This window comes from Benincasa hispida, chromosome 5, assembly GCF_009727055.1.
Source record: "Benincasa hispida cultivar B227 chromosome 5, ASM972705v1, whole genome shotgun sequence".
Taxonomy (NCBI): Eukaryota; Viridiplantae; Streptophyta; class Magnoliopsida; order Cucurbitales; family Cucurbitaceae; genus Benincasa; species Benincasa hispida.
This window is the reverse complement of record NC_052353.1, coordinates 17,096,121-17,122,575: the sequence shown is the minus strand read 5'-3', so window position 1 is coordinate 17,122,575 and position 26,455 is coordinate 17,096,121. Positions and strand designations below refer to the sequence as shown.

At 38.4% G+C, this 26,455-nt stretch overlaps 1 protein-coding gene and 1 pseudogene across 1 annotated transcript; one reads left to right on the top strand and one right to left on the bottom strand.

Annotated features, from left to right (window-relative positions):
* Nucleotides 1-17,010: 17,010 nt before the first annotated feature.
* LOC120077232 lies at nt 17,011-17,583 on the top strand (annotated as a pseudogene).
* Nucleotides 17,584-23,506: 5,923 nt separating this feature from the next.
* Nucleotides 23,507-24,256, bottom strand: LOC120077231 (nucleoporin GLE1-like). The gene has a single exon (XM_039031132.1). The coding sequence runs from the start codon at nt 24,254-24,256 to the stop codon at nt 23,507-23,509; it is 750 nt and encodes a 249-aa protein (XP_038887060.1).
* Between the last annotated feature and the right edge of the window lie 2,199 nt (nt 24,257-26,455).

Here is a 26,455-nt window from a genome sequence, read left to right as displayed (position 1 = left end):
TCTACTATAGTATTTTTCTCCTCTACTTGATATAAATCATATTTATATCTAATTTCCTTCAAAATAATGTATCTCATACATTTAGCCAATTATATTATATATAATTAACCAGTCCAATTATATCATATATAATCGAATTTCTTCTTGTCAATTTGAACATTTCAAATTAACCAAACACTAGTTCTCGACTTTATCCAAGCTACCCAGAGGACCTAATAGACTTGGGGCTCGAAGCTCCAACGGTTCGTGAATAGCTGACTAAACTCTTTATCCACGAGATCCACCATCCGTTAACTGTCAGGAATTCCACTAAAGACCAACAACTGAACCCTTCATATCACAGATATATTTCTGTGTCCATCGGATATAACCAATCATGAGTACGATGACCCTTCACAGATGCTCGTAAGTACAGCGGGGCCAAATTACCGTTTTGCCCCTGTAGTTACATCTCACTCCTTAAGTACCACTGATTCCTCTAATGAACAATACGACATAGTCCAACTATGTGTGAACACCTCTCGGGCCAAGAGAAGGTGTATGGTGCCACATCGTTCAAGCCCCAAAATCAGCCCTTAAGGGAGCTATCTATCTACTTACCCCTGCCTCAGGGAAGGTGTGAATTCCATCTTGTGTAGCTGAGTTCCCAGCTCCCAAATCAGACAAATCCCCAAAATGGTATGTTTGAATCGGCGACCTAGCCACTCGCACCCATACAAATCAAAGGGCCGCCCTCAATGGCAGGAGTTCCCAACTCACTCAGGATTAAGGTCATGTTACCTATCATCCTAGTGAAGTGAAGTCTCTGTCATGAACGATGTTATATAACGAGACATTAACACTTCGTTGTCAGGTCTTATACAAACTCTCTGTATAGGATGCCCCTGTTCCCATGTCCCCAACACGAATGATCAGGATCAGACCATCTGTGACAAGTCACAACACTTGTGACCATTCCACAAAGTGGGCCGCATCCGTAGTATTACTAGGATAAGGTTTCCCTTCTATATCCATATATTACAGACCATTTTGGTTATCACTCAAGACATGATCCACTTGTATGTCACCACACACATGCTTGAGTCACATATAGATAACTAGATTTTATATTTACTGGTTTGTGGTAAAGAAAATAAAACAAGCACTGAGCAAAATACAAGATGTGAATTAAATATCATATATTAAACAACACAAGCGTTCGTACAAACTGTTTATAAACTACAGGACATGAGACTTTAGGGCATCAACCCCAACAAGTGGGAGGTTGCAATCGTTATAGTTTACTAACTGATTGCAACCTCCCACTATCTCATTCATCTCCTCATCGTTATAGTAACATGCATCGAGTATCGAGTAAGTTGCATCATGTATTGGGTAACTTGCATCGAGTATGGTATAACGTGTATCGTATATCAAGTGAAGTTATCGTGTATTGGGTAACTTCCATTGAGTATGGTATTCTCTGGTGGCTTTTTCTATTTGGATACATGACCAAGCGTGTTTATTGACTCCTCGAATGCTAGCATTAGAGAATCAACACTATAGAACCTGATGCATAGAGTAAACAAATTGATATTGTGCTCTCTAATTGCAGCAATAGTGTGCGAACACAAAATCTCCAAACACTGAAATTCTATGCAACTACATTCTCGAGTGTTAAGACTGACGATACCATTTAATCCATAATTCATGACATGAAATCTATAACAATTAATTGTATGTACTCGGTATCGCCTACCGTTGTCACACTCTAAATGTTGGGTTTAATGCCCTTAAACTCGTGAATTGTAAACAATAAAACTTATTTTTGAAAATTCAATAAGTTGTTGTTGAAAAATGTATTACTTATTTCATTTTAGAAATAAATCCAATAAACTAAAAGATCCATGACCAGTACTTGAACTTTATGTGGAGACATAAAAGTGGATCAAGTTCAAGTAAGTAGTCAAAATAATCTATAGTACATGAATGAGGTTGGGTGTCTTATTTTGGTAACACTATTGGATGTGGCCCACTCTGTAGTTATTACAAGAAGTTGTAAAGTGCTACAGACGATGCGAACATAATTTGTACATGTTATGACATGAGGAGTGTGGGCATCCTGTGCAATGGGTTTGTATAAGATCGGAGCATAAAATCAGTCACTCTGACTTTATAATGTTGTTTACAATTTAAGACTGACTATTTCAAAGAGATGACCTAGGTAACTTGTCCTTAATCCTAAGCTAACTATGATTTCCTGTTTATTCGAGATTATTCTTAGATTTGCATAAGTGAGGGTTGACTCAACAGCATCGGCTCAATAAACCTTTGTTTAAGGGGTAAGATCGAGTAGATAGCTTGGGACATTGGGTGTAAGATGGAATTCACTCCTATTCATTTTCAGGGATAGTGGGTCTTGAACAAGGGCCCCACTCTCTCATTGGCCTTAGAGGGACTCGATTTGTTGATCGAAACATAAATCAATTGTTCATTAGAGTATCAATGGAACTTAAGCAACAAGAGGTAATCTCGAGGGTAAAATAGACATTGGCTCAGTCGTTATTACGAACAACCTATGAAGGGTTAGCTTACTAATCATGGTTATATCGAGTGGACATAATATATCTATAGTAAGGGGAGTGCAATTTTGGGCTTTAGTGCAGTGACCCATTAGTTAACGAATGGGAGTTAATTTGGTGTAATGAGTTTAGCCAATTAATCTTGAATCATTGGAACCCATAATCTATAGGTCTACGAGGTCCCCTACTAGCTCGTAAATGGATTAGCTTTAGAGTAGCGTGATAAGTTAATTTGAAATGTTCAAATTAGAATTAAGGTAATTAGTAATTATATGAGATATAATCACACATTTAATTTTGGAACTAAATAGAATTGGAGAATTTAATAATATTTAAATATGATTTAAATAAATTCATGAAGGTGGAATTTGTATAAAATTAATTTAATATTTAATATTAAATTAATTAGAATTAACTAAATTGTTTAATTATTTATTTATTATTAATTTTATTAGAAAATTAATTTGATAAAATTAATAATGTTTTCAATTTTGTAATTAAATTAATTTTTGAAATCATTTTGTAAAATTGGAAAAGTTTGGAAAAATACAAAATGGGAAATGTTGGATTTCTCCACTCACCTAACCAAGGAGCTCACAATAATCCCACTTGAGTTTGCTGCAATTTTCCAAGCATGAGCTGCACCTCATCCAGGCTTCTCCTTTACATGATAGTCCTGCAATATATAGAGAAGATTGAAGTGGAGATGAAGCATGCATTAGTTGAATTTTTATAGAAAAATTTGAGTTGAATAAGGTGTTCTTTGATATTAAATTAATTAGAATTAATTAAATTTTTTAATTAATTATTTATTATTAATTTTATTAGAAAACTAATTTTGTAAAATTAATAAATTTTTAAATTTTTTTAAAACTAAATTTATTTTGGAAATCAATTTATAAAACAAAATTAATTGTAAAACACAAAATTGAAAAGAATGGAAAAGTCCATTATCTTCAACCAAAGGAGCTCACTCAAAATCCCACTTGATTCTTGCTTCAATCTTCCAAGAATGAGTTGCACCTTATGAAGGCTTCTCCATTGCATGATAGTTCTGCAATAAATATAGAAGATTGAAGTGGAAATCGAGCATGCATCAGTTGAGTTTTTGTTGAAAAACTTGAGTTGAAGAAAATGTTCGTCAAGAGAGTGCAGCAGTGAGCTTCTTCTCCAAATTCCCTTCATTCAAACTTATTTTGAGTCCTACAACTCAATATAAAGCTCCAAGAGAATAGTAGGGAACATCTTTAGGTGGTTCACAAGAAGAATTGGAGAAAATTTGCAACTGAATTCGAGATTAAAGAGGTTCTATAAAGGTATTACTTGAAACCCTCTTATAATTGTATGAGCATATTTCATTTATAGCCAAAATTGATGAATCAGGATGCTTATTTGAACCTTGTTGCTTCCACTGCATGCTGATATACTTCTTCTATTGGTATCAGAGCATCACTTAAGCATTCAATTTGATTTAATTTTGGAGTGGTGGGTGTTTTTTCATGAGATATATGAAAATAGTGCACTGATATGGTTTTCTGAGATTTGATATTTTTTTCTCTCTTTGATTCCTTGATTAAATTTGTAATTTGCTCTTGCATAATGAGCTTATATGTGTGCTCAAGAGTCTGTAATTTTTTTGGAGTCATTAGAGTTAAAATTAAGTTGTAATTGATGAAACAAGTGATGAAGGCCGAGCTGTAGATTTCCAGATCGTGAGCTTCTGTCTAGGAAGCATTGCAACGCTGCTCATAATTCCAACGAGAGCGAGATTTTCATTCGACAGCGTTGCAACGCCGCACTTGAACGTTGCAACGTTGCTCACAATTCAAGCGAGATTTGGTGATCGAGCAGAGAGATATGATCAAGTTTCAAACAAGATTTCATTTCGAGCAAGATTCTGATGGAATTTTCGAGTGAGATTTTGAATCTTGTTTGATCGAGATGTCTAGTTCAAGCGAGATTCTAATGGAATTTCGAGCAAGAGATCGAGTTCAAGCGTGTTTTTGAATTGAGTTCTAGCGAGATTTCGAGCGAGGTGCGAGAGATCGAGTTTGAGCGAGATTTTTGAACTTGCTTGATGAGTTTGACCTGTTGACTGAGTGAGAACCATCGAGGATTGACCGGTTTGACCAATTTTTCTGCAAACTCGATCTAGTTCAACTTTCAAAAGTGTTTTGATTGGTTCGGTTCAGGTGGTTCACATCTTGTTCGAGATATTTGTATCCAGTTTGGAGCGGTTCGAGTAGTCCAAAAGTGGTTTAGAGCTGTTTCTTTTCATTTTTGTAATAATTGGGCCTTATCTGTTTAATTATTTATGCATGTGATGTATGTTATAATTAAATAAATCTTGGTGCATACAGTATACCATGTAGATTTAAAATCCCACCATAGAAAACATGTTACATGCATTGAAAGTATGTTATAAAATGTTATAATATATAGTATGCAGGTTTAGGGTTTCTTTTATTTAATATAAATGTTATATTTAATATTGAATGTCTTTGGTGTATGTTGTGGATTTTTAGCATGTCTAAAACTTTGTAAGTTGTTACAAAATTGGGTTAGACATTTAAAATCCATAACAAAGAATAATTGCATGCTCACGTAGGTTAACCACTCGTTTTAATAGTTAAAATAGGACATTAAAACTTGTCAAACTTGGGTTACAAACTCAACTGGTATATAATCTTATCAAAGGCTGGAGCTATTTAAGCTGACAGTCTACGAAACACCTCCTACCTGGGGATTATGGCCGAATTATTGAGCGTTGTTAACCAGTTTTATGAGTAATAAGTGAGCGATGTGAGGTTTTATAACTAGTTTATCACCTAGCATCGTAAGTTAAATCCAATTATAAACGTTATATTTGGATAAACACCTAGACTTAAGTTGTTTAATTGGCCGAAACAAATCATAAGAAATGTATACCCCATTTAATGTTAGAACACTTTAGTGGGAGTTTAATAACATATATGATATGCTATTAGAACACTTTAGTAACAATCAAATAACGTATATGATATATTAAGAACACTTCAATGGGAGATTAATAAACATATATGATATGATTATTTCTAGCTCTCACGTCCCTAAGAGTTCACAATCAAAATTTATGTGGCACTTTGTGTCACCATGGGAGTGACCTCCATTCGAAAAGTGTGCACATGAATTTATCATGGTAAATGAGAGGAAGCTGTTCAATGGAAAATCAAATATACGATATATTGATTTCAATTCTCACGTCCCTATATAATTCCCACCGTGAGATCCGTGTAGCACTTCGTGTCACCCTCAGAGTGACCTTCATTCGGAAAGTGTTCACCATAGATCAAGACCAAAATGAATGGGGGAAGTAGTTCATAATAAGTGGGTGACGGATATGTGTCACGGTCTCTTCTATTGGTTTGAACCTTGAGATTCCTATGTTGCGCCTGTTTTTCGTCTTTAAGTTTGTCTCGCTAATCATTTAACAATGGCTATCCCCTTGGAGGGTTTTAACATAGGATTCGGAACAACACAAACTCCAGAAATGGATAGCATTTCTAAAGTCAGTTTCAAACTTTTACTTTCCAACTTTGGGAGAATCATTGAGATCAGACTTCTAAGGTCTAAAAAACAGAGGGTTACACTTACAGAATTACTAAAGAGTTAGAATTTCTGACAAAAAATGGTAGCTAAATGACTATTAGAATATGAGTTATTCTGGAGATAGTTTTTAGTCAAGAATGTCTTGTTGTAGTATTGTTGCAAAAATAATCTTGGGTACATTATTACTTTACTAAAACATGATTGGTTTAAAAGCGATTCACTTATAAAAATTGTTTATTTTTTTCAGAATGACAAGTTCACTAATACAATTGTTGGCATCTAATAAACTGATAGGGGATAATTATGCAACATGAAAATCGAATCTGAATACTATACTGGTGATAAACGATTTACGGTTCGTCTTAACAGAGGATTGTCCTTCCATTCCAAGCTTTAACGCAAACCAAACTATTTGGGATGCGTACGATAGATGGATCAGGGCGAATGACAAAGCCTGTGTCTATATCCTTGCTAGCATATCTGATGTTTTGGCAAAGAAACATGAGGTTATATGTAATACCCTAACCCCTAACTTGGAAGGCATGAGGAAATAGGATATTAAAACAAGAAATATAATTAAATTATGAGGAATTTAGACGCAGGAAAACCAAGATAAATGAATTAAGTATGAAATAACGCAATGGTTTAAGTATTGTCTACATGCTGCAAAGGGCATGCGGTGATGGAAACGTTGGACCAAACAACTGTCCTACGCGTGATGCCAAGCGATATTGGAGAGAGCAGTTTGAGCGAGAAAATGGGAGAGAGCAAGATTAGAGAGAGCAGTTTGAGCAAGAGAATGGGAGAGTGCGAGAGCCTCGAGAGCAAACCCAGCGAGAAAGTTGGAGAGAGCGAGAGCCACGAGAGTGAAACCAACGAGATTGGGACAGATGGATGCGTTTGAAGAGAATTGGATGCATTCATTAGTAATTTGGATAAATAAATCAGAAATTAAGCAGATGAAGTGGCAAAAGGAGATTACATGCAGGAAGATTTTTTATCAACTTAAGTAGGTGGTGTACGGTTGAGATTACATGAAAATTAAGATAATTTTGGTTGGCAAACCCAAAATTAGACAACTCAAAGCTCGGTTAGCCAGAGTTAGCGTGGGCAGTCTAAGTAAGAGCCATTTGTATGGTGAGTTGTCGTGAGGAAAGAGGCTGGGAACGACTATAAATAGGAGGCCTCGGCATGAAGGTTAAACTCATTCCAAACAATTTCAGTAGTAAAAATCCTAAGTAGAGAGTGAGCATTTAGTGGGAAAGCTACCGTTGGTGGTGGAGACAAGGAATTCGAAGGAGGTGCTGCACAGATTCATATTCTGTTTGAGTAGGGAAGATATTTACAAGTAAATTGCATTAGAAGGATTTGCTGACGTGAGTGTTATATAGCTTTGATAATTAAAGCATATGATGAGTGTTTATATAGCTTTCATAATAGATGCATATTGTGAGTATTTATAGCTTTGATATATGAATATATGCGTATGTAAATGCAAAATACATGCTTTTGATGATATGATGATCTACATGATATTATTTGTGTAATGACTATGAAAACTGGAATTATACCCGAGATATAGTTAGCATGCTCAGCAAAAGGTGCTTGGCAGGAAAATATAGTTGGCCTCGATCGGCAGAAAATAATAATCGGTGACGACCGGTGGGAAATATAGTCAAGTACCTAAGCATGACTAGCGGGATAAAGAAATAGTCGGTGTGCACACTAGCGAGAAATGGGTCATATGAGGTTTCCGTAGGTGATTGTGATGATTGATGATGATGTTATATGCCTGCCACGTGTAGCATGGGAATAAAGGTTACTGATTACATGACTATATCGACCATGCATAAGTTATACTGTGAGTATTATCATGAGATTGATTTCCCAAAAATGATGATTTGCAAAGTGATTTCTGTCTTAAAAGAACCACTCACTGGGCTTATTAGCTCATGTTTTCTTATATTCCCCCCCCCCTCCCCAGGTAGCAACGCGGAGCATTCGAAGAGGAGTCCACCACCCACCACCACCATCTCAGGATTTGGTAAACTCTCAGGGCACAGCTCAGACCATGTAACAAAGATTAGGGAGAAAATCTACTTATGTGTATAGAGGGATGGGGGAATACTGTAAACTTACTAAAATTTGTAATAAATATGGGGGGAAATATTGAACATGAGTATTGTCTTAGGATGCTATTAGTTACCCTCACGCTCCCTTCCCGGTCTTGGGGTTTAAGGCTTGGGAGGGGGTGTGACATTATAGGTACTGCCAAAGAGATTATGGAATCTCTACAAGGGATGTTCGGACAACCATTCTTCTCCCTTAGGCATGATGCTATTAAGTACATTTACAACTGTCGCATGAATGAGGGGGCATCTATTCATGAACATGTCCTGGACATGATTGTCCACTTCAATGTGGCAGAAGTAAATGGGGTTGCCGTTGACGAGAGAAGTGAAGTCGATTTTATTCTAGAATCTTTTTCGAAGAGTTTTCTGCAGTTCTGCATGAACACGCTTATGAATAAAATTGAATATAAACTCTTCTGAATGAGGTATAGGCTTACCAAACAATAGTAAAAGCTAAAGGTCTGAAACTGGAAGTACACGTTACTACTACTGGGAAGAGAGGAACGTCCTTGATGACATGCAGAAATGTACGTTATTATAGGCCTTTTATTTAGAATTCTGAGGGCTATAAGTAGAATATGCGGTGATTGTACTAAGAATTCATGAGAAAGTAAGCTTGCGTCGGTCAACAATGAAAATCTAGGCTAACCCACTATTATGTGTTATTATCCGTCCAATTGTCTGTTTTTGAAACTAACGCAGGAAACGATCGCATGCGGTGATTCCTGATAACGGGCTGAAATACACGTTATCATAGTACTAAGTTCTTAAAAAATGTTGGATGGGTTGATGAAATATGTTAAATTGCATCCATTAAGCATAAATTCTATAATATTACGGTCGAATGCGTCCAACGCATTAGAGCAGTTGATCTTTACATTTTTGTGCAGAATATGCGTTAACGCAATGCAGAGATTGCGATAATAGGAATACATTGGTCGAGCGCAACTTCACCGCAAAATTTTGCATTGTTCGTGCTTGCAAACATTCACCCAAGAAGAATCACCGCAACTTGGTCAGCGCAACATGGTGGGCGCATCCGAGTGAAAGGATAATTAAGAGTGATGAGAAAGAAAGCTGATGGCAGTCGGATCCAAATTAAGTTGACAGTCGATAACGGTCACGAAGTACATTCAGCTTTATCATTGAAAATTATCCCGCACATCAGTCAGGAATTGAAGCTGTTCCATCTGTACAACCGGGAGAGAGAAGCCGCCTTTCACCATGGAAACTCTACGCATACCAAGTGCATCCTTCAGAGAAGGGGTTAAGCAGTCGATTACTTCATCACTTTACACGTTCACACCTCTGTCCATAGTTTTCTTTCAATTTACGATGGACACGAGAAAGAAGGTGTGCTGGTAGATTGTTCCGGTAAGCTTGGGAAAGCACCGGAAGCTCCAAGATAGAGAGAGGGCCGACGCCTACGGAAGTGGGAACATTTGTAGATCAGAATAGAGATTCAGTGTAAAAAGTCTCAATCAGCAAGGAATTGCTACCAGGCTCTCTACCTTTACTTTTCATTGTCATTTTGTACTCAACTCATTTATAAGAATAGAATGTCTGTCTCTATATCTGTTCACTCTTTGTTATTTATGCATGAGTAGCTAAATTAGTTGAATGGGTTGATAAGTAGTTAGCTAGCATAACGAGGGAATCTTCATCTTTGCGATTATCTTGTTTATGTATGCTTCATTCGTCTATTAGAGATACTTAGGAGGGGTAGTCTAAAGACAGGATCTAGACTTGGGAAGGTCAAGTCAGAATCTAGGTTTAGAAGAACCAGATTAGAACAAATAAACGGGAGATAGGCGCTTAGGAATGAGCACTATTTGTTATCAAAGCATCGCATGCATCTTAGCAATAAGATATGATTGTATGCGGTCACCTTGCTTTCATGCATTTTGCATCAACGCATAGGACAAGAGTAGAGACTTAGGGATAAGCTCTATGGACATTTTGCATTCAACACATGCGTCCTAGACTTAGGAGCATCACATTTACATTGGGAAATGACTTGCTGTGCATGGTTGTAACATGATCGCAAAGTTTGACGCACTCCCGAGTAACGCTAGCTAAAGATCTTCTCAACCCGTTCATCGCATACTCATTGCATCTATCAACACAACTATCTTTCCCAAATCTATTGCCTTTGTTTACTTCTTTTTCATTAACGCAACAACACACCCACACTTTATTTATTTACTTGGTTACCACAAAGTTTCATAAACATTACCAACACAACTATTTTCACAAATCCCTATGTTCGACCCTGGACTTACCAGGAAACTAAGAGGAATTTACACTTGAATTTCGCTGGGAAAAATTGAGTGCATAATGCAATCCATCAACGCATATCTTCCATATTTCCATTCATAAAATAACACATCAAGTATTTGGAGCTATTGTCGGGGACTTAGGCAAAATTGTTGTTAATGGTAATTTTTTTTATTTCTTTACAGAACTCTTAATCTCTGGCGAACTACGACCCGGAGATTGAGAGAACATTTTGAAGGAGACTACGAGACCACGAACAACAACCACAATCCGATAAAGAAGAGATGGTGGAGCAACCTGGAGGTTGAACACCAAATGATAATAATGTCATGGCGAATCCGATTTTGTTGGCAAACGATCGCAATAGGCCCATTAGAGACTATGCATCACCGAATCTCTATGATTTCTCTCCGGGAATCATGAGGCCTGCCCTCGATGGAAGTAAATTCGAGATGAAACCGATGATACTGCAGATGATCCAGACTGCAGATCAATTCGGAGGAAGGCGTGGCGAGGATCCGCACGCCCACCTCCGAAGTTTTATTGAGATCTGCAATACTTTTGTGTTCTCGAACATCTCTACTGAAGAAGTTCGTCTTACGTTGTTCCCATTTTCTCTCTGTGATCAGGCTAGGAAATAGGCTTATTCGCTCGAACCAGGAGCGATTACTTCTTGGGAGCAGGTAGTGGAGAAATTCATGAAAAAGTATTTTCGACCTACCGAGAACACAAGACGAAGAAAGCTTATTACTAATTTTGAACAATATATGGACGAATCACTCAGTGATGCTTGAGCAAGGTTTCAAAGGTTCGTCCGAGATTGTCCGCATAATGGGCTACCAGACTGCCTTCAAATGGAAATTTTCTATCACGGTTTGAATCTTGATTCGCAAACTGCTGCCAATGCGGTAGCCGCTGGTGGTCTACTTGACAAAACTTACGAGGAGGTAAAGAATATTCTGGACCGCATCTCCAAGAATCATGAAGACTGGAGGGAAAGTGACCAAAGATTAAGACTCAAAGATTCTGACTTAAATAACGGTGCCATTATTTCATTACAAAACCAAATGACCGCAATTATTTGATTCAAGGAATGGCGATCAGTAGCCCAACACTGCAAGGTGGGCAAATTAACGCAATGTCAAAATAACGCAAGGTGTGCAACTTGCGATGATGGTCATGCGATGGAAGATTGCCTGCAAAATCCACAGTCTATATATTTTGTAAAGAATAATCCCTTTTCAAACACTTACAACCCCCGGTGGAGAAACCACCCAAATTTTGCTTAGAAGAATCAACAACAAAATTTTCAATTTGTGGTGCAAAAAGAAGGGCCACCAGGATTCTTCCAACGCAACAACGGTCAGCAGAGAAACCAAGCAAGTAGCTTATAACAACCAATGCAATCTTCTTCTCTAGAGAGCCTATTGAAGCAATATATAGAGAAAAACGAGACAGTGCTTCAAAGTCAGGCTACGTCCATCCGCAACTAATAAGCTTAGAATGATGATATGATTCTAGATAAGCATGTGGATGGTGATGAATGATGGATCATACAAGCTCATGTTGCCATAAACTTGATGACTTGGGATGGAAATGGAATGTGGATGATGTGTTATGCTTAATTAGACTTTTATGCGATACTACTTCTAGATGTATGTGTTATTAATGAAATGCTGGTAGTATGCTATGCGTTGTCACAAGTTTCCTTGCGTTGAAACCAAGTATAATTCCACTGCAAGTTTCTCGGAGTGATCCGAGGTCGAACACAGGGATTGCTTAGTTAATGCGTTATGTTCGTGATATATGCGACCGCGGGTTTTTCAATTAATAAAAGTTGTGTTTATACAGGTATTTAAAGTTGCGGTAAAGTAAAATTGTGCGGTAAAGTAAAGTTGCGATAATAAAATAAAGTGCGGTAAAAGTAAACCTAAGCTATTATGATACAAGATACAGGATACTGATACATGATACTGAGTTTAAGACTGACTGTGAAGGTTATAAAAAGGGTCGTGTTATGCGGTGGCAAGTCTTTATGTATGAAACAAAAATAGAAAAGATAACTAGTATAAACATCACAAGTTATTAATTGCGTTAAAGACATAACTACGGTTCCGCTTTCCCTTGGCGTACACCTCTCGGTGATAGGCCGCATTCCCACATCTCTGTGGTGAAACAAGGATGAACGTAATGAACGCAAGGTTGCTTCCATCTTTGGAAGTACTTATCGCTTTAATTAATGCATTCTTCTAACCTTCTCTCGGTAGGCAGAATGGCATCTTCACTTCTGCTCTCACAGGTGAAGATGTCGTCTAGCATAATTTAGCTAAACATATTTATTTCCTTAGCAAAAATTAATTTACTTGTTAGATTCATTCTAATTACCAAGAGATTAAGAGAACATCATGGAGAAAGCGATTCATGGATGAATGGAAATAAACAGAAAGATGGAGATGAAAATGATCATGACATTCAATACTAATATTTGGCGTCTGATACATGGTGTGAATGATAGAGATTAAGAAGATGAATACAATTGATGATGAAGAGATAGAAACAAATACAGAAGAGTGAAAATGTCTTGACATAGATCTGGATGGTGGATTTGCTTGCCAGTGAATGGGTTTAACCGCCGCATTCAGCCAGCCATTTTATCTATTTTCCCATGCATCTTACTACGCATTAACAGTTGCCATGTCTCTATCTCTCATAGCCATACTTCCATTGCTTAATCTGTTATTAGGCTGTCTCTTATACACATCTAGATGTGTATAAGAGACAGAGATTGAACCATGAAATAGTCACTTTTATGTTTTAAATGTTGTTTAATGTATAAAACTGACTATTTCGTTAATTGATGACCTAGGTAACTTAATCTTAATCCTAAGCTAACTATGAACTCCTGTTCACTCGAAATTATTCTTAGATCTACATAAGTGAGGGCAGCTCATTATCGCTGACCCAATAAGCCTCTCATTTAGGGGTAAGATCAGGTGGATAGCTGGGAACATAGATTGCAAGATGGAATTCACTCCTACCCATTATAGGGATAGTAGATAGGTTGTTCCCTTTAGTACTGAATCCAGATCTTGAACAAGGGGCCCCACCCTCTCATTGGCTCGAGAGGGGTTCGGTTTATAGGTTGGATCTTAAACCAATTGTTCATTAGAGGATCAGTGGAACATAAGGAATAAGATGTAGTCTAGGGGGTAAAATGGTTTTTATGACCAAGCCGAGATTACGAACAACTTGTGAAGGATTAGCTTACTAATCATGGTTATATCAAATGGACACAAATATATCTATATTTAGGGGAGTGCAACTATGGGACTATAGTGAAATGACCCGTTAGTTAACGAATGTTGATTAGCTCCATCGAAAGAGTTTAGCCAGCTAATCTCGGATCATTGGAGCCCATGATCTATAGGTCCATTAGGTTCCCCTACTAGCTCATATGGAATAAACTTAGCACAGAATGATAGAATAATTCGAATTGTTCAAATTAGGTGAAGAGAGAGAAACTGATAAGTATATGTGATATAGTGATCAGTTTTTTCAGTTTAGAGATACAACTTTAATATTTAAATGTGATTTAAATATCAAGAATATGAATACGTTCGTATTTGAAAGCTCGGAAATAATAGAAATGGTCAAAGATGTAAAAAGTCAAAGAGTTGATTTTTGACTTTGAATAGTCAAACTTTGACCGACCTTATATTCAAATGTGATTTGAATTTCGAGAAAATGAATACGGATTCATGTTCGGGAGGTCAAAATTAGTCAACATGGAAAAAATAATAAAAAGTCAAAATGTTGACTTTTTGGTCAATGTTTGACTTTGACCAAATGACTATTTTGCCATTTGACTAAAGTTAGTGGGAAAATCCAAACTTTTGTTAGATAATTCCACTAACAAAATTAGTGGGCTAGGCGTTGGCTTATAGTAGAGACATTAAGCCCACTAAGATAGTGGATTCTAGGCGTTGGGATTTTATGAAATTATTTCATGCAATTTTGCTTGACCCTTTTCTATAAATATGGGCTTGTGTTTTTGGATTAAAAACTTTTGGAAAATTTGCAAAATTAGTTTTTAAAATTGGGCTGAAAAAAAAAACCAAACTCAACCCAATTTCACTATTCTATTTCCATCTTTTTTTCTCTCTCTCGGGTTCTTCATCCATCAGGTCCCACAATTCGGTTCTAAGTCCAAAGAATAGTAGGTCAGCTCTAGTGGTGGTCCATTCGTGTTCGGGTGGAGGTAGACGAGTTTTAGGAGCTTCAAATGTATTATTTCAAAATAATCCTAATTAATTCTTTTAGGGTTGCATGTTTATTTTGGGCAATTAGAGTAAAATTGATTCTTATTTCCGCTGTGCATGTCGATTTTTCATCATGTGGTATTAGAGCGCGTTATAATTTTATCCTGTTGCATGTGGTGGGTATCAATTTATTAGACAAAATTGTGATTGGAAACTAAAATGGTTTTTAGGTTTTGGCAATTAAATTAAGTTTTTTTTTTAATATTAATTTGTAATTGCTCACATGTTTATGAGCATTAATGTGTGAAAAAGGGTCTGTAGATTTGCTAGAGTTATTAGAGTTGAAATTAAGTTGTAATTACTCGGTTTCGAGAAAGAGGACGACTTCGAAATGGAGAAAAAATGCTCACAGACCCGATTTTATGCTCCCAGATCCGATAAAGGGTGCTCCTACACCCGACTCGCATGCTCCATGCACTTGTCCAGACCCAAGACCTGCTTAGATCCGACCCAGATCGCTGCTGCCTACTCGCGCCTGCGTTTCGCGCCCAGATCCGACCCGATTTGCTGCCCACCAGCTCCACTTCACGCGACCCGTGCACCGCAGCTTCCGTTTGACTGCCCTTGATTTAGTTGACCAGCCGGTCCAGATGGTCTGGACCGGTCCAGTTGAGTCGGTTTGACCAGTTCAACCTAATTTTTGGAGTTTTTGGGCCAGTTTGAGTGTTTGAAGCTGGTTCGAGAGCGGTTTTTTGTACTACACCAAATTATTATTGTAATAATTTAGTTGTTAGCTTAATTTTAGAGCCAAAACCAATCCATTTTAATTAATTATGCATGTTGATGTATGTTTTAATTAAATTTTGAATCTTGTTGTGCATATATGCCATATAGATTTAAAATCCCACCATAGGTAAACATGTACATGCATTTAATATATGTTATAATTGTTATAATGTATATAGTATACATGTTAAGTTTTTTTAATAAAAGGTGTTATGTTAAAGCATGATCATTAAGTATGAATGTATGTTATGGATGTATGATTCTAGGGTTATTATGGTTATAATTTTATTTTATAATTGTTATAAAATAACCTAGACTTTAAAATCTATAAAAAAGGTAAAAGTTGCATGCTCCCTAAGATTAAATTGGTGCAATTTCAATCGGCTTTTCTAAAGAGTTAGAATAGGTCAATTACTTGTTAAACAAAGAGTTATTTACTTACCCTGGGAGATCTTGTCTAAGGTTGGGGGTTCTTAAGATGACGATTTATGGAACACCTCCTACCTGGAGATCAAACTGGCATCTAAGTTAAATAATCATAGTTTTAATGAGCATGCGTGAGAGATGTGAGATAATAAAATTTGTTAATCACCTAGACATCATAGGTTAAAATCCAGTATAAGAGTTATACATGGATCTATCACCTAGACTTAGGATATGTTTAATTTAACCGAAATATAACTCTAAGTATTTTTTTATACCCTAAACCTTTATAGAACACTTCAACTAGAGAGAAGTAGCGTACTTTTAGCTCTAGCATCCCTAAGAGTTCACATCGTGAGGTCCATGCAGGGCTTTGGGCCATGCTTAGGAGCGGACTCCCTTCGGAGAGTGTTTGCATAGATCAATATCAAGGTGAATAGGAGAAGTAGTTCATAGTAAGTGGGTGAGGGGTATGTAACAACATATCCCACAGTCTCTTCCATTAAGTCACACCGCGAGATTCCTATAATGCGCTTGCATGTCTGCCCTGGAGCAACCTTTCCCTTCGGAGGGCTGTATTATAGGATTCGGAACACCGCGAACTCCAAATCTGGATAGGCGCTCTTAGATCAGTTTTCCTATTGACTTTCCACTTTCGGGAGCATGTTGATTCTAGTTTTTGAAATCCAAAAATGGAAGGTTACACTTACAAAAATTACTAAGATGTTAGTATATTCTCGACCAAAGTAGCGATAACTAAAGTGCTATAGGAATAAAGAGTTATTATGGGGTTAGCATCTAGTCAAGATTGTCTTGGTTCAAAAAAGAAATAATCGACTGCCCTTTGGTGGAGGTAACTATAAACTTTTAAAATATCGTTGAAAAATATAATAATGAAAGGTACATTATTAGTTTTTTTCTAAATTAAATTGGTTTCTTTGTGATTATAGTTTTTTCTAAAATAATATGTTTATCTTTTTCAGCATGAATAGCTCAATAATTCAACTCTTAACTTCTAAGAAACTAAACAGCGATAATTATTCGACATGGAAATCAAATCTAAACACAATTCTGGTAGTTGACGATCTAAGGTTCGTCTTAACTGAGGAATGTCCTTAAGCTCTAGCCTCAAATGCTAACCGAACTGTTCGGGAAGCATACGATCGATGGGTCAAAGCCAATGAAAAGGCTAGTGTTTACATTCTTGCCAGCATGTCTGATGTTTTGGCAAAGAAACATGAATCCTTAGCTACAGCTAAAGAGATAATAGATTCATTAAGAGAAATGTTTGGGCAACCATCATGGTCCCTTAGACACGAGGCAATTAAACACATTTACACGAAGCGAACGAAGGAGGGGACCTTTGTTAGAAAACATGTCCTTGACATGATGATGTACTTCAATATCGCTGAAGTAAATGGCGGACCCATTGATGAGGCTAACCAGGTTAGATTTATCTTACAATCTCTTCCGAAGAGTTTTATACCTTTCGAGACAAATTCGTCTTTAAATAAGATAGAATTTAACCTCACTACCCTTCTCAACGAGCTCCAGTGATTCCAAAACCTTACTTTAGGTAAGGGGAAGGAAGTGGAAGCATATGTTGCTACCACTAAGAAAAAGATTTTAAGAGGGTCGTCCTCTAAAGCCAAAGTTGGACCCTGTAAAGCTCAAATGAAAAAGAAGGGAATAGGGTAGGCTCCCAAGATAAAGAAGGGAAAGAAGGATACAGATAAAAGAAAATGTTTCCACTATAACCAAAATGGGCATTGTAAGAGAAATTGTCCGAAGTACCTTGCATTCTAGGAATGGGAATGATATTATGTGGTCGCATATTTATGTGATTGTCATGTTGTCATCGCATAAATAGAGATAGAGGTTTATGTGTAAACCTTGTAGACTTATCGCATATTTATCGCATACGTTCTAGCCTTAGAAGCCGTAGCATTCATGCCGAGAGATGGTTTACTATTGTATGCATGTTGCATGATCCCAAAGCATGAACGCATTCTAGGGAGTGTTAGCCGAAACTTTTCTCAACTCGTTCACTACATATTCATTGCATTTCCCATTTACCGACTCTTTTCAAACTCTGTCGCATTCTTTATTTATTTTCATCAATACAAACAATAAACCCAGCGATTTATTTATTTAACTGGTTACCGCAAGTCTTCATAAAAATTACCAACGCAACTGTTTCGCAAATTTTAAGTCATACAATAGATGCAAGCAAGGTTCAAGTCCATAAACTTGTAACACAATTTTAGTCTTTAACATGATGACTTTATTATCTATATGTGATACTACTTCTAGATATGCATTATTTATGAGAATCTTGTAGTATACTATGCGTTGTCACAAGTCTCCTTGCGTTGGAACCAAGTATAATTCCACCACAAGTTTCTCGGTGTGATCCGAGGTCGAACACAGGGACTGTTTGAGGTTATTGTGTTATGTTTGTGATACATGCGACCAAAGGGTTTTTCAATTTATAAAAAGGTTGTGTGTACAGGTAATTGAAAATGCGATAAAGTAAAGGTAAGCAATAAAATGCGATAATAAAGTAAATTGTGGTAAAGGTAAAGTGCGATAAAATAAACCTAAGCTATGATGATACAAGATACAGGTTTCATGATACAAGATACTGAGGTTGAGACTAACTGTGAAGAATATACAAAGATCGTGTTATGCGGTGGCAAGTCTTATGTGTGAAACAGAAAGAGAAAAGATAATTAGTACAAACATCGAAAGTTCCTTAATTGCGTCAAAGGCATAAATACGGTTTCACTTTTCCCTTGACGTACACCTCTCGGTGATCGGCTGCGTTCCCACATCTCTATGGTCAAAAAGGGAAAAACGTAATTAACGTAAGGTTGCTTCCATCTCTGGAAGTACTTCTTGCTTTATTTAACGCGTTCTTCTAACCTTCTCTCGATAGATCAGAATGACATCTTCACTTCTGCTCTTACAGGTGAAGATGCCGTCTAGCATGCTTTAGCTAAATATCTTTAATTCTTTAGCATAGATTAAGTTACTTGTTTAATTCATATTAATCACCAAGGGATTAAGAAAACATCATGGAGAAAATGATTTAGGGAGGAACAGAAATAGACAGAGAAGTGGAAATGGAAATCATCAAGACATTCAATAATATTATTTAGCATCTGATACATGGTTGTGAATGAAGAGATTAAGACAATGGAATACAATTGACGAAATAAAGTTAGAAACAAATACAAATAAGCGCCAACGTCTTGGCACAGATCTGGAATGAAAAATTGCTTGCTGGTGTGGATGGAGTGAATGGATGGATGAGCTTCCTTTTCAGGCTTGCTCAACAGGTAGAAGGAATCTAAGTACAGAGCGTCTCGGCAGGGATTTGGCAGAATTGCACTGAGACTCACCTCTCGGCCTTGTCTCTTCTCTTCCCGAATTTCCTCCAATCAGTACTCAGATCAGCTCTCTCTCAATAGCCTCATATCAATTACCCCGTATCAAGTATATCTTCTCTAAATTCTATGGGGGTATTTATAGGTGAAAAGCTTTGACTCTTGGCTTGTGGACCCCACTTATTATTATGGAAATTTCAAAGATGGATGAATAAATATTCCTTCTATTATGCAATCAGACCATCGAATCTGCACAACGGTTAGTTGTACACGTGTCGCATTCCTCTGCCTTTGTGTTGCTCATTTTCATCTTTCGATCGTGTGCTCGCATGCGGTGTTGTTTTTATAACCACATGCGGTTGAAATTCAGCTCTGGATCAACTGTCACATTCCGCCGTCATTGCGTTAATCGTCTCTTCATTGTTGATTGACGGGCGCAATGTGACAAAAGATGCGTTTGTTCGTTTCTCTTGAGCCTTGATCATCATGTGGTGACTTGGTTTCCTAACAAAACAAAGTAAGAAATATCCTCTTCTACCATCTTAATGATGTTAGTGGGTGTATTTTGCGATAAATTTAATATTTATTGTATTTCAGAAGCTAATTCATCAATCAATGCATATTTTCTCTCTTTTGGCCACAATATCTGAATAAGGCAATATAATAACTTCTAATTCTACAAGTTTTCAAACACCCCCAAAATTTAGATATATGCTTTGTCCTCAAGCAATCTTTCGATAAGTGCAAATTAAAGCATCATTCCATCCTGTATTTTTGCGTTCGATTGTTGCTCCGAATGTTACACTTAAGGCACATTACTTGCAATGCAATTTTTCCTCCTATTTTTCTTATTGCTAATTCTAACAATGTGCCCTAACTTTTATTTCTTCTACATAAACGAATTTTGCTAAAAAATGCTTTCCCTAGTTTTAAAAATAGAATGTTTAACCTCTTCTTTTGTCAAACAACTCGATGTAATCTAATACGGTGGTCAAACTTTGTGTCATTTTATTTAGAGACTGTTGGTCATGGTTAACTCTTCGTTTTGGCTTGTTCCCACAGGTGTCTGCGAACATCCAACTACGGTTGTGTGCCAATTCAACTTTACTTCATGATAATCAGAAGGAAGTTGTCTCTTTGCATTTAATTTTCTTTTCTTTTTTCATATTGCATTGTTCTTGGAACCCACCTTCGTTTGGCTTGCTCCCAACGGGTGTCAATGCGAACATCCATCTAGCGAGCAGGTTCCTTTCAAACAAGTAACTCTTATCAGGTTGGGATTATATTTTTAGGTTTCCCTTGCGCTGACATGGAGCTTTGTTAAAATTAAATTTTTTTTTTTATTATTATTTTTTTTTTTTTGGAAATGAACGCATTTTCTTAGTGGCCGCATATTTCTTGAATCTCATCTGCTTCAGACCTTCCCCACCCCCAAATTTTAGAAGATGCGCAAGGTCCTCATATACAATTGTTTGGATTAGACTAGACAAAACACTATAGAAAAAATTTCAAAAGAAGCGTTTTGAGTAGAACTTTTGAGAGATAAAAGGTAAAGTACTGCTAAGACTAAGAATTAACTAAGTGTTAGTCAGAAATTGACAAAGTATGGGAAATGTTTCTTAAGTACTAACATATTTAACATCATGGCAGCGCAGAATGAATAATGACAAAAAGTAAAAGGAATAAGGACACATCGCAAATATTACAAAGGATGATAAAGAAAAAGGCACAGGCAAATGGAGAGATATTTTTACTCAATTGTATTGAATATTAACAAAGTATACAAATAATTAAAAATTAACGCAATACAAAAATTGTTGCCTATACAAAGAATCAAAGAATTTCGTTAACTTATAAGAATAATGAATGGAATAAAAAAATAATGAATGGCCGCAAAAAAATGTAAAGATGATTGCTGAGGAGTAGGAGGATCTGAAGGAGGGTTTGGAGGTGGTGCTAAGGGAGCTTCTTCAAAATTAAGTTGCTGCCTGAGATGTAGAGGCACCATGGGACCATAAAGTTATGCTGTGAGAAAATTGAAGTACTCATGGTTTCGCTCCACAATCTGATGGCGATGGACCTTATAAATATTGCGCTGAATATTGATCAACGCCTCCCTAGATGTAGTAGCACTGCACTGTATGTCGTCGATTTACTCCATTACCACATCAAATCTCCGGTTGAAGAAGTCCTGTTGTTGAGCAAAGAGTTGCTGCTGTTGGGAAAAGAGGGACCATATTTCAACTAACTTAGCAGCCAAGGAAGGGATGGAAGGTTGCGCCTGCAATGTCTCGCCAGCATCGTTTTGGGGTTGGGCAGAGGTTCCTTCACCCAAATCGTGTGAGTCATCAATATACGGTGGTGGAATGGAATGTTGCGGTGATGATGCCATAGGTGAATAGACTGGCGGGTATGTAGTTGGAGAATTTGGAGTGAGGAGAAGGTTGGTGAAGTGCTCATGGAGTGGAGAAGAAGGTTGTACGGGTGGGCTCGAAGGGCTTCGAGGGCGGATTACTAACGGTAAAGGATCCAAAGGTCTTGTTTTTTGCGATTGTAATTCTTGGACCTTTTCTTTTCCCTTATCATTTTTTGTGCTGTCTCTTTGGCTTGGGTTCTTGCGGTGCATTAAGATCGATTGCGGGCCTCTTTTAAAGATAACTCTGGGCAATGCGAGGAGTCTTTGAGGAGCAACCTCAGGATTTTTATATTGATGAGGTCGTGGATTTCTTGCATGGGTTCTTCCTCAATGCCTACTCCCATTGACAGGCACAGACTTGAGATAATCCATGGAAGAAGTATTTTCCTCTAATGTGCACCACAAAGCCTCAAATTTGACTTGCGCTCAACCGGCCCACATCGATTGGAATGTCGCACGCAATGCAATATGCGGCCATAACTCGATCCCTTGAAATTTTCTTGTCATGGGAAGTTAGGATCAACTGCTTCTTAACTAGATAAACCCAAAGCCTTGCCTCTAGAAGCAGAGTCTTGGATGCTAGGGTCTTGATGCCTTTTAAAGAAACCGACCACTTCGTGCCCGGTTGTGTTAATACTCGCAGCACATCTTCCATCTGCCGTTCCGTGGGATTATCGATGATTGTGTTGCCCGGTGCATTCGGGTTATCCTTCATTTGGTATAGTTCATTGATGTCCCTTGCGCTGAAAGACACCGTTTGCCCTTTTATGGTCAGCACGTCCTTGGTGCCATATAGTCGTCCATGGTAGAAGTCCCTCACCACCTCTAGAACAAAAATGACTGGGCACTGGAAAAATGTGTCCCAACCATGCTCCACGATCACGCTCGTGATCAAATCTGGTAGTGGTGTTGTCGTAGGGAAAAAGCCCATCTCCATTAACAAGTCGTCATTTTCTTTCGTTCTTGATGGACGCACATTTGCCAACGCAGGCTTGCTGCTTTCTGCGACCGCTTTGCCCTTTCCTTTGGCCAACGCAAGGAGGGATTGTTGCCTTTGTTTTCTTTCCCTTTCCTTGTGTTGTTCCTCCTTCTCTCGCTCGGCAAGTTCCTTGCCCTTCTTCTTATTTATGCGCTACTTGTTGGCTTCGCGCTTTCTCTCCTTCTCTTCTCTCATTCTCTTGTCTTCTTCTGCCTTCCTTTATTCTCTTCTTCTTCTTCTTCTTCCCTCTCTTCTCTTTCAAATTCTTCCACAAACGACTCAGAGGCCAACAAAAGGCATTGTTCCTCTTCGATCCGCCTTAGTTCTTCAAGCCTTGAGATCTCGTTATCGCAGCGAACTTCCTCATCATGTAGTCTTCTTCTTCTATCACCTTCTGCGGTGATGAGTTTTGCCTGCTCCATTTTCTCTTGTCTCTCTTCCTCTTCCTTTTTCCTTCTTTATTTTTCCTTTAATGCGATGATCATCTTTGAGGGTCACCAATAGACCCTTGCGGCGCATTCTCCCTACAACCCCGCATCAGGGGGGTACCTTCTCCTTCTTCACCTTCATCGATCGTAACCACTTGCGTTGTTTCAGGTTGCACTGGCTCCATTAATTGCGCTGTTTCCCCCTCGTCCTCCCTTACAGAGGTTGATTCTCTATCCTTTTCTGGCTCGCAGCCCTCTTCTTCTTTTCTTATTCTTTTCTCAGGCACTTTTTCTCATGCTGGCGCTCTCTTCTTTCTTCCTTCTCTTTCCTCTTCCTTTCCTTCTTGGCTTCCTCATCTTCGTCATCATCCTTCTTTTCTTTATTCTTTTTCTCCTTGCGATGATGATAAGACTCAGCCTCTCCAGCCTTTCTCCCTTTGCTTTTCTTCTTCTTCTTTTTCTCTTCAACTACTTTTGGTTGCGTCTCCATTGTAACCTCATCCATCGCAACTTCAACCACCACCATAACTCTGGAGGGTCCATCATAGGTTTCTGCGTTGGCAGTCACCTCAGGAGTCTCTAAGGCCAGAGTGCCTTTTCCTGCCTCCTCTTCATTCATCACTGCATCTAGCACCACCACCTCTTCATTCACCACCACCGTCACCTCCTCCGTAGACAGTGGTTGGTTTATAACCCCTGCCTCGGGTAATCCTCCTCTTTGCTCCAAGTGACTCAGAATATTGCCAAATACTTCCTTATCATCGTGCCTCTTCTTCTCACTCTCAGTTGAGATGGCTGGAGTTGGAACTGGGGTACTTTTAATGTTGTGCCCCCTCTTAAACTGAGGAGGCTGGATGGATAATGGGTTTCTCCAGGTTCTACCGACGATTCTCGGGATGGTGTGGGGTTGGGCAGCAAGTCTGCGACTGGCAGCAAGGAATGCTGCCTCTCGCATGGAGATTTGGTCAGAGGAAGGGGTTGAGGGTGAAGCAGAAGATTGGGAAGCTTGGTCGGCCATGGATGATAAGGTGAAAGGAACCAGAAAGGTCGCTAGGGTTTCGGGGAAGAAGAAAGCTCTGTATGCTGGGCGCTAAGGTTTTCAGTTTGCAAAATGAGGTAAAGAGTTCACAAAGAGGAAGGGTTCCTATTTATAAGTTGGCTCATAATGGGCCTAACGCGATTTTTTCGGCGACAAGCCTTGAGACACTCAAAAGGCCCTCGAACTTCCCTCATTTATGAAATTTTCGAAAAACGTCCTTTCGTATACAGAAGCATCATTGCTTTGGGATACAAAACGATTAGACTTCTCAGTTTACAAAAATAAATTTTCTTTAATATTTTATTTGAATAGACGCAAGGTAAAGATTAACGCAATGTGTCCACCAACGCAAATGCATCTTCATAGAGGACGGGCAACAACGTACATCCCCGCAACACACCCCTTAACTAAACACATTTTTGGAGGATCGGGCACACGACATTTCTACCAGCGCATCACTACCTCAACATAGTGCATTTAGCTAAGGACGGGCAAAGGACATATACGCGCGCAACACACCCCTCAGCTTCAACGCATTCGAGTTGGATGAACGCAAAGCGTATCTTTTTAGTTCAAGATGCGTCCATTATCACGATGCATACCGAATGTTGATTGTTTTATATTTATTAATTTTTTTTTATCAACGCAAGTGCTATGACTTGCAGTAATCAATTTCTTCTCATTACTCAATCATCCACCATTTAAACAATAATGCATTCAATACATAAAGAGTTAAAAGAATTAAAGATGGTACAGAAACAAATGCAAGGGAAATAAATGAAGAATTAAATTCATAAAGTTAAGAAACAAATTAAATGAAGTAATAAAGACAAATTTCAAGAATTCAATAAGACAGAAAGTTAACAAAAGCATTTAAACATAGTTGTGAGATATGGACCAGAAGATGCATTTCTTTGAATGAGCACAATCCACACCTCTGTAAGCGGTCCAACTTGCCTGCCCAATGTCCTAGGGACATTGCTCCTTTCCATTAGATCCCGATGCTTCTGAGTTGCTGGGCAACGTAACAGGTGTTCTATTTCTCAGCTCAGATGCCAGCTGGCCCACTTGGATCTCTAAGTTTCAAATTGAAGACGCCTGCGCCTGCATCACTGGGTCATTTTTGTCCATATATTGTTTAAGCAGGGCCTCCAATGAGCTTCTAAAGGTGTTTGAAAATGAGGGTTGCTGATTATGCGATTGCCTTGGTTGCCCCTGATTTGAGTTATGGTGAAAAGGAGGGTTCCCTCGACTGCCACTTTGATGGTTGCTTGGCCCCCTTGGGTTAGGGTTCCTCCCCAACCGAAGTTATGAATGGTTTCTCCAACTCCGGATTGAAGGTGTTGCTGGAAGGGGTTTTTTGGAAATGGCGCAATCGTTTGTTGGTTCATATTCCGATGGCACATTTCTTGCCTAACATGAGCCCCTGCCACACATTCTAACCGCAACTTTAATTCTGAGAGCCCACTTGAGCCGGTGCAATTGCGGGTTGGCTGCTGATTTATTGAGAGATGCTCCTTGATTGATTGCCCATCGAATTGGGAGGATTGAACGTCAACGCGGCCATTTCGATGCCATTGAGGCCATTGTAGCTGTCAGTTTGGCGCATGTGCAGGTAATGGTCAATATTCTTTCGTTCTATTCAGAGCCCATATCATAACCATACCAATACAGTAATCTGCAGGTCTCCAGTTGTTTACTGCGATTATCGCGTTCAGAGTGATGACCTTGGCCCTGTAAAACGATCCTTGTCCATAAAACCTCCATGCACATTGACGGGGCGTCACAGACAGTGCTGCGTTGATTATTTTGTAGACCGTTAATAAAAGCGGTCTACCTATACAAACGCAATCGTGTGTATTCCGATATGCGGGTCATTTTTTGGTCACCAATCCTTCATAATCGGCACTCAGGTGGTGCTGCGAAGGGTCCTCATTTTTCATTTTAGCTACGAATTCAACAGCGTCCATTTCGTCTCGCTTGCGTTGATGTGCTGGTGGATAATAGAAGTTCTTTCATTGAATCGCCTCAAACTAAGTTGATTCCCATGATGTAATCCTGTTCGGCTCCAGTGAGTGAGCCCACCTCTTGCGCTTTCGTCCTTCAAGGTGGTAGGGCACAAAATAAGTCTAATGCCGTTATGGGTAACGTCAGGTAGCAAGAAGTTGTTCGCACATA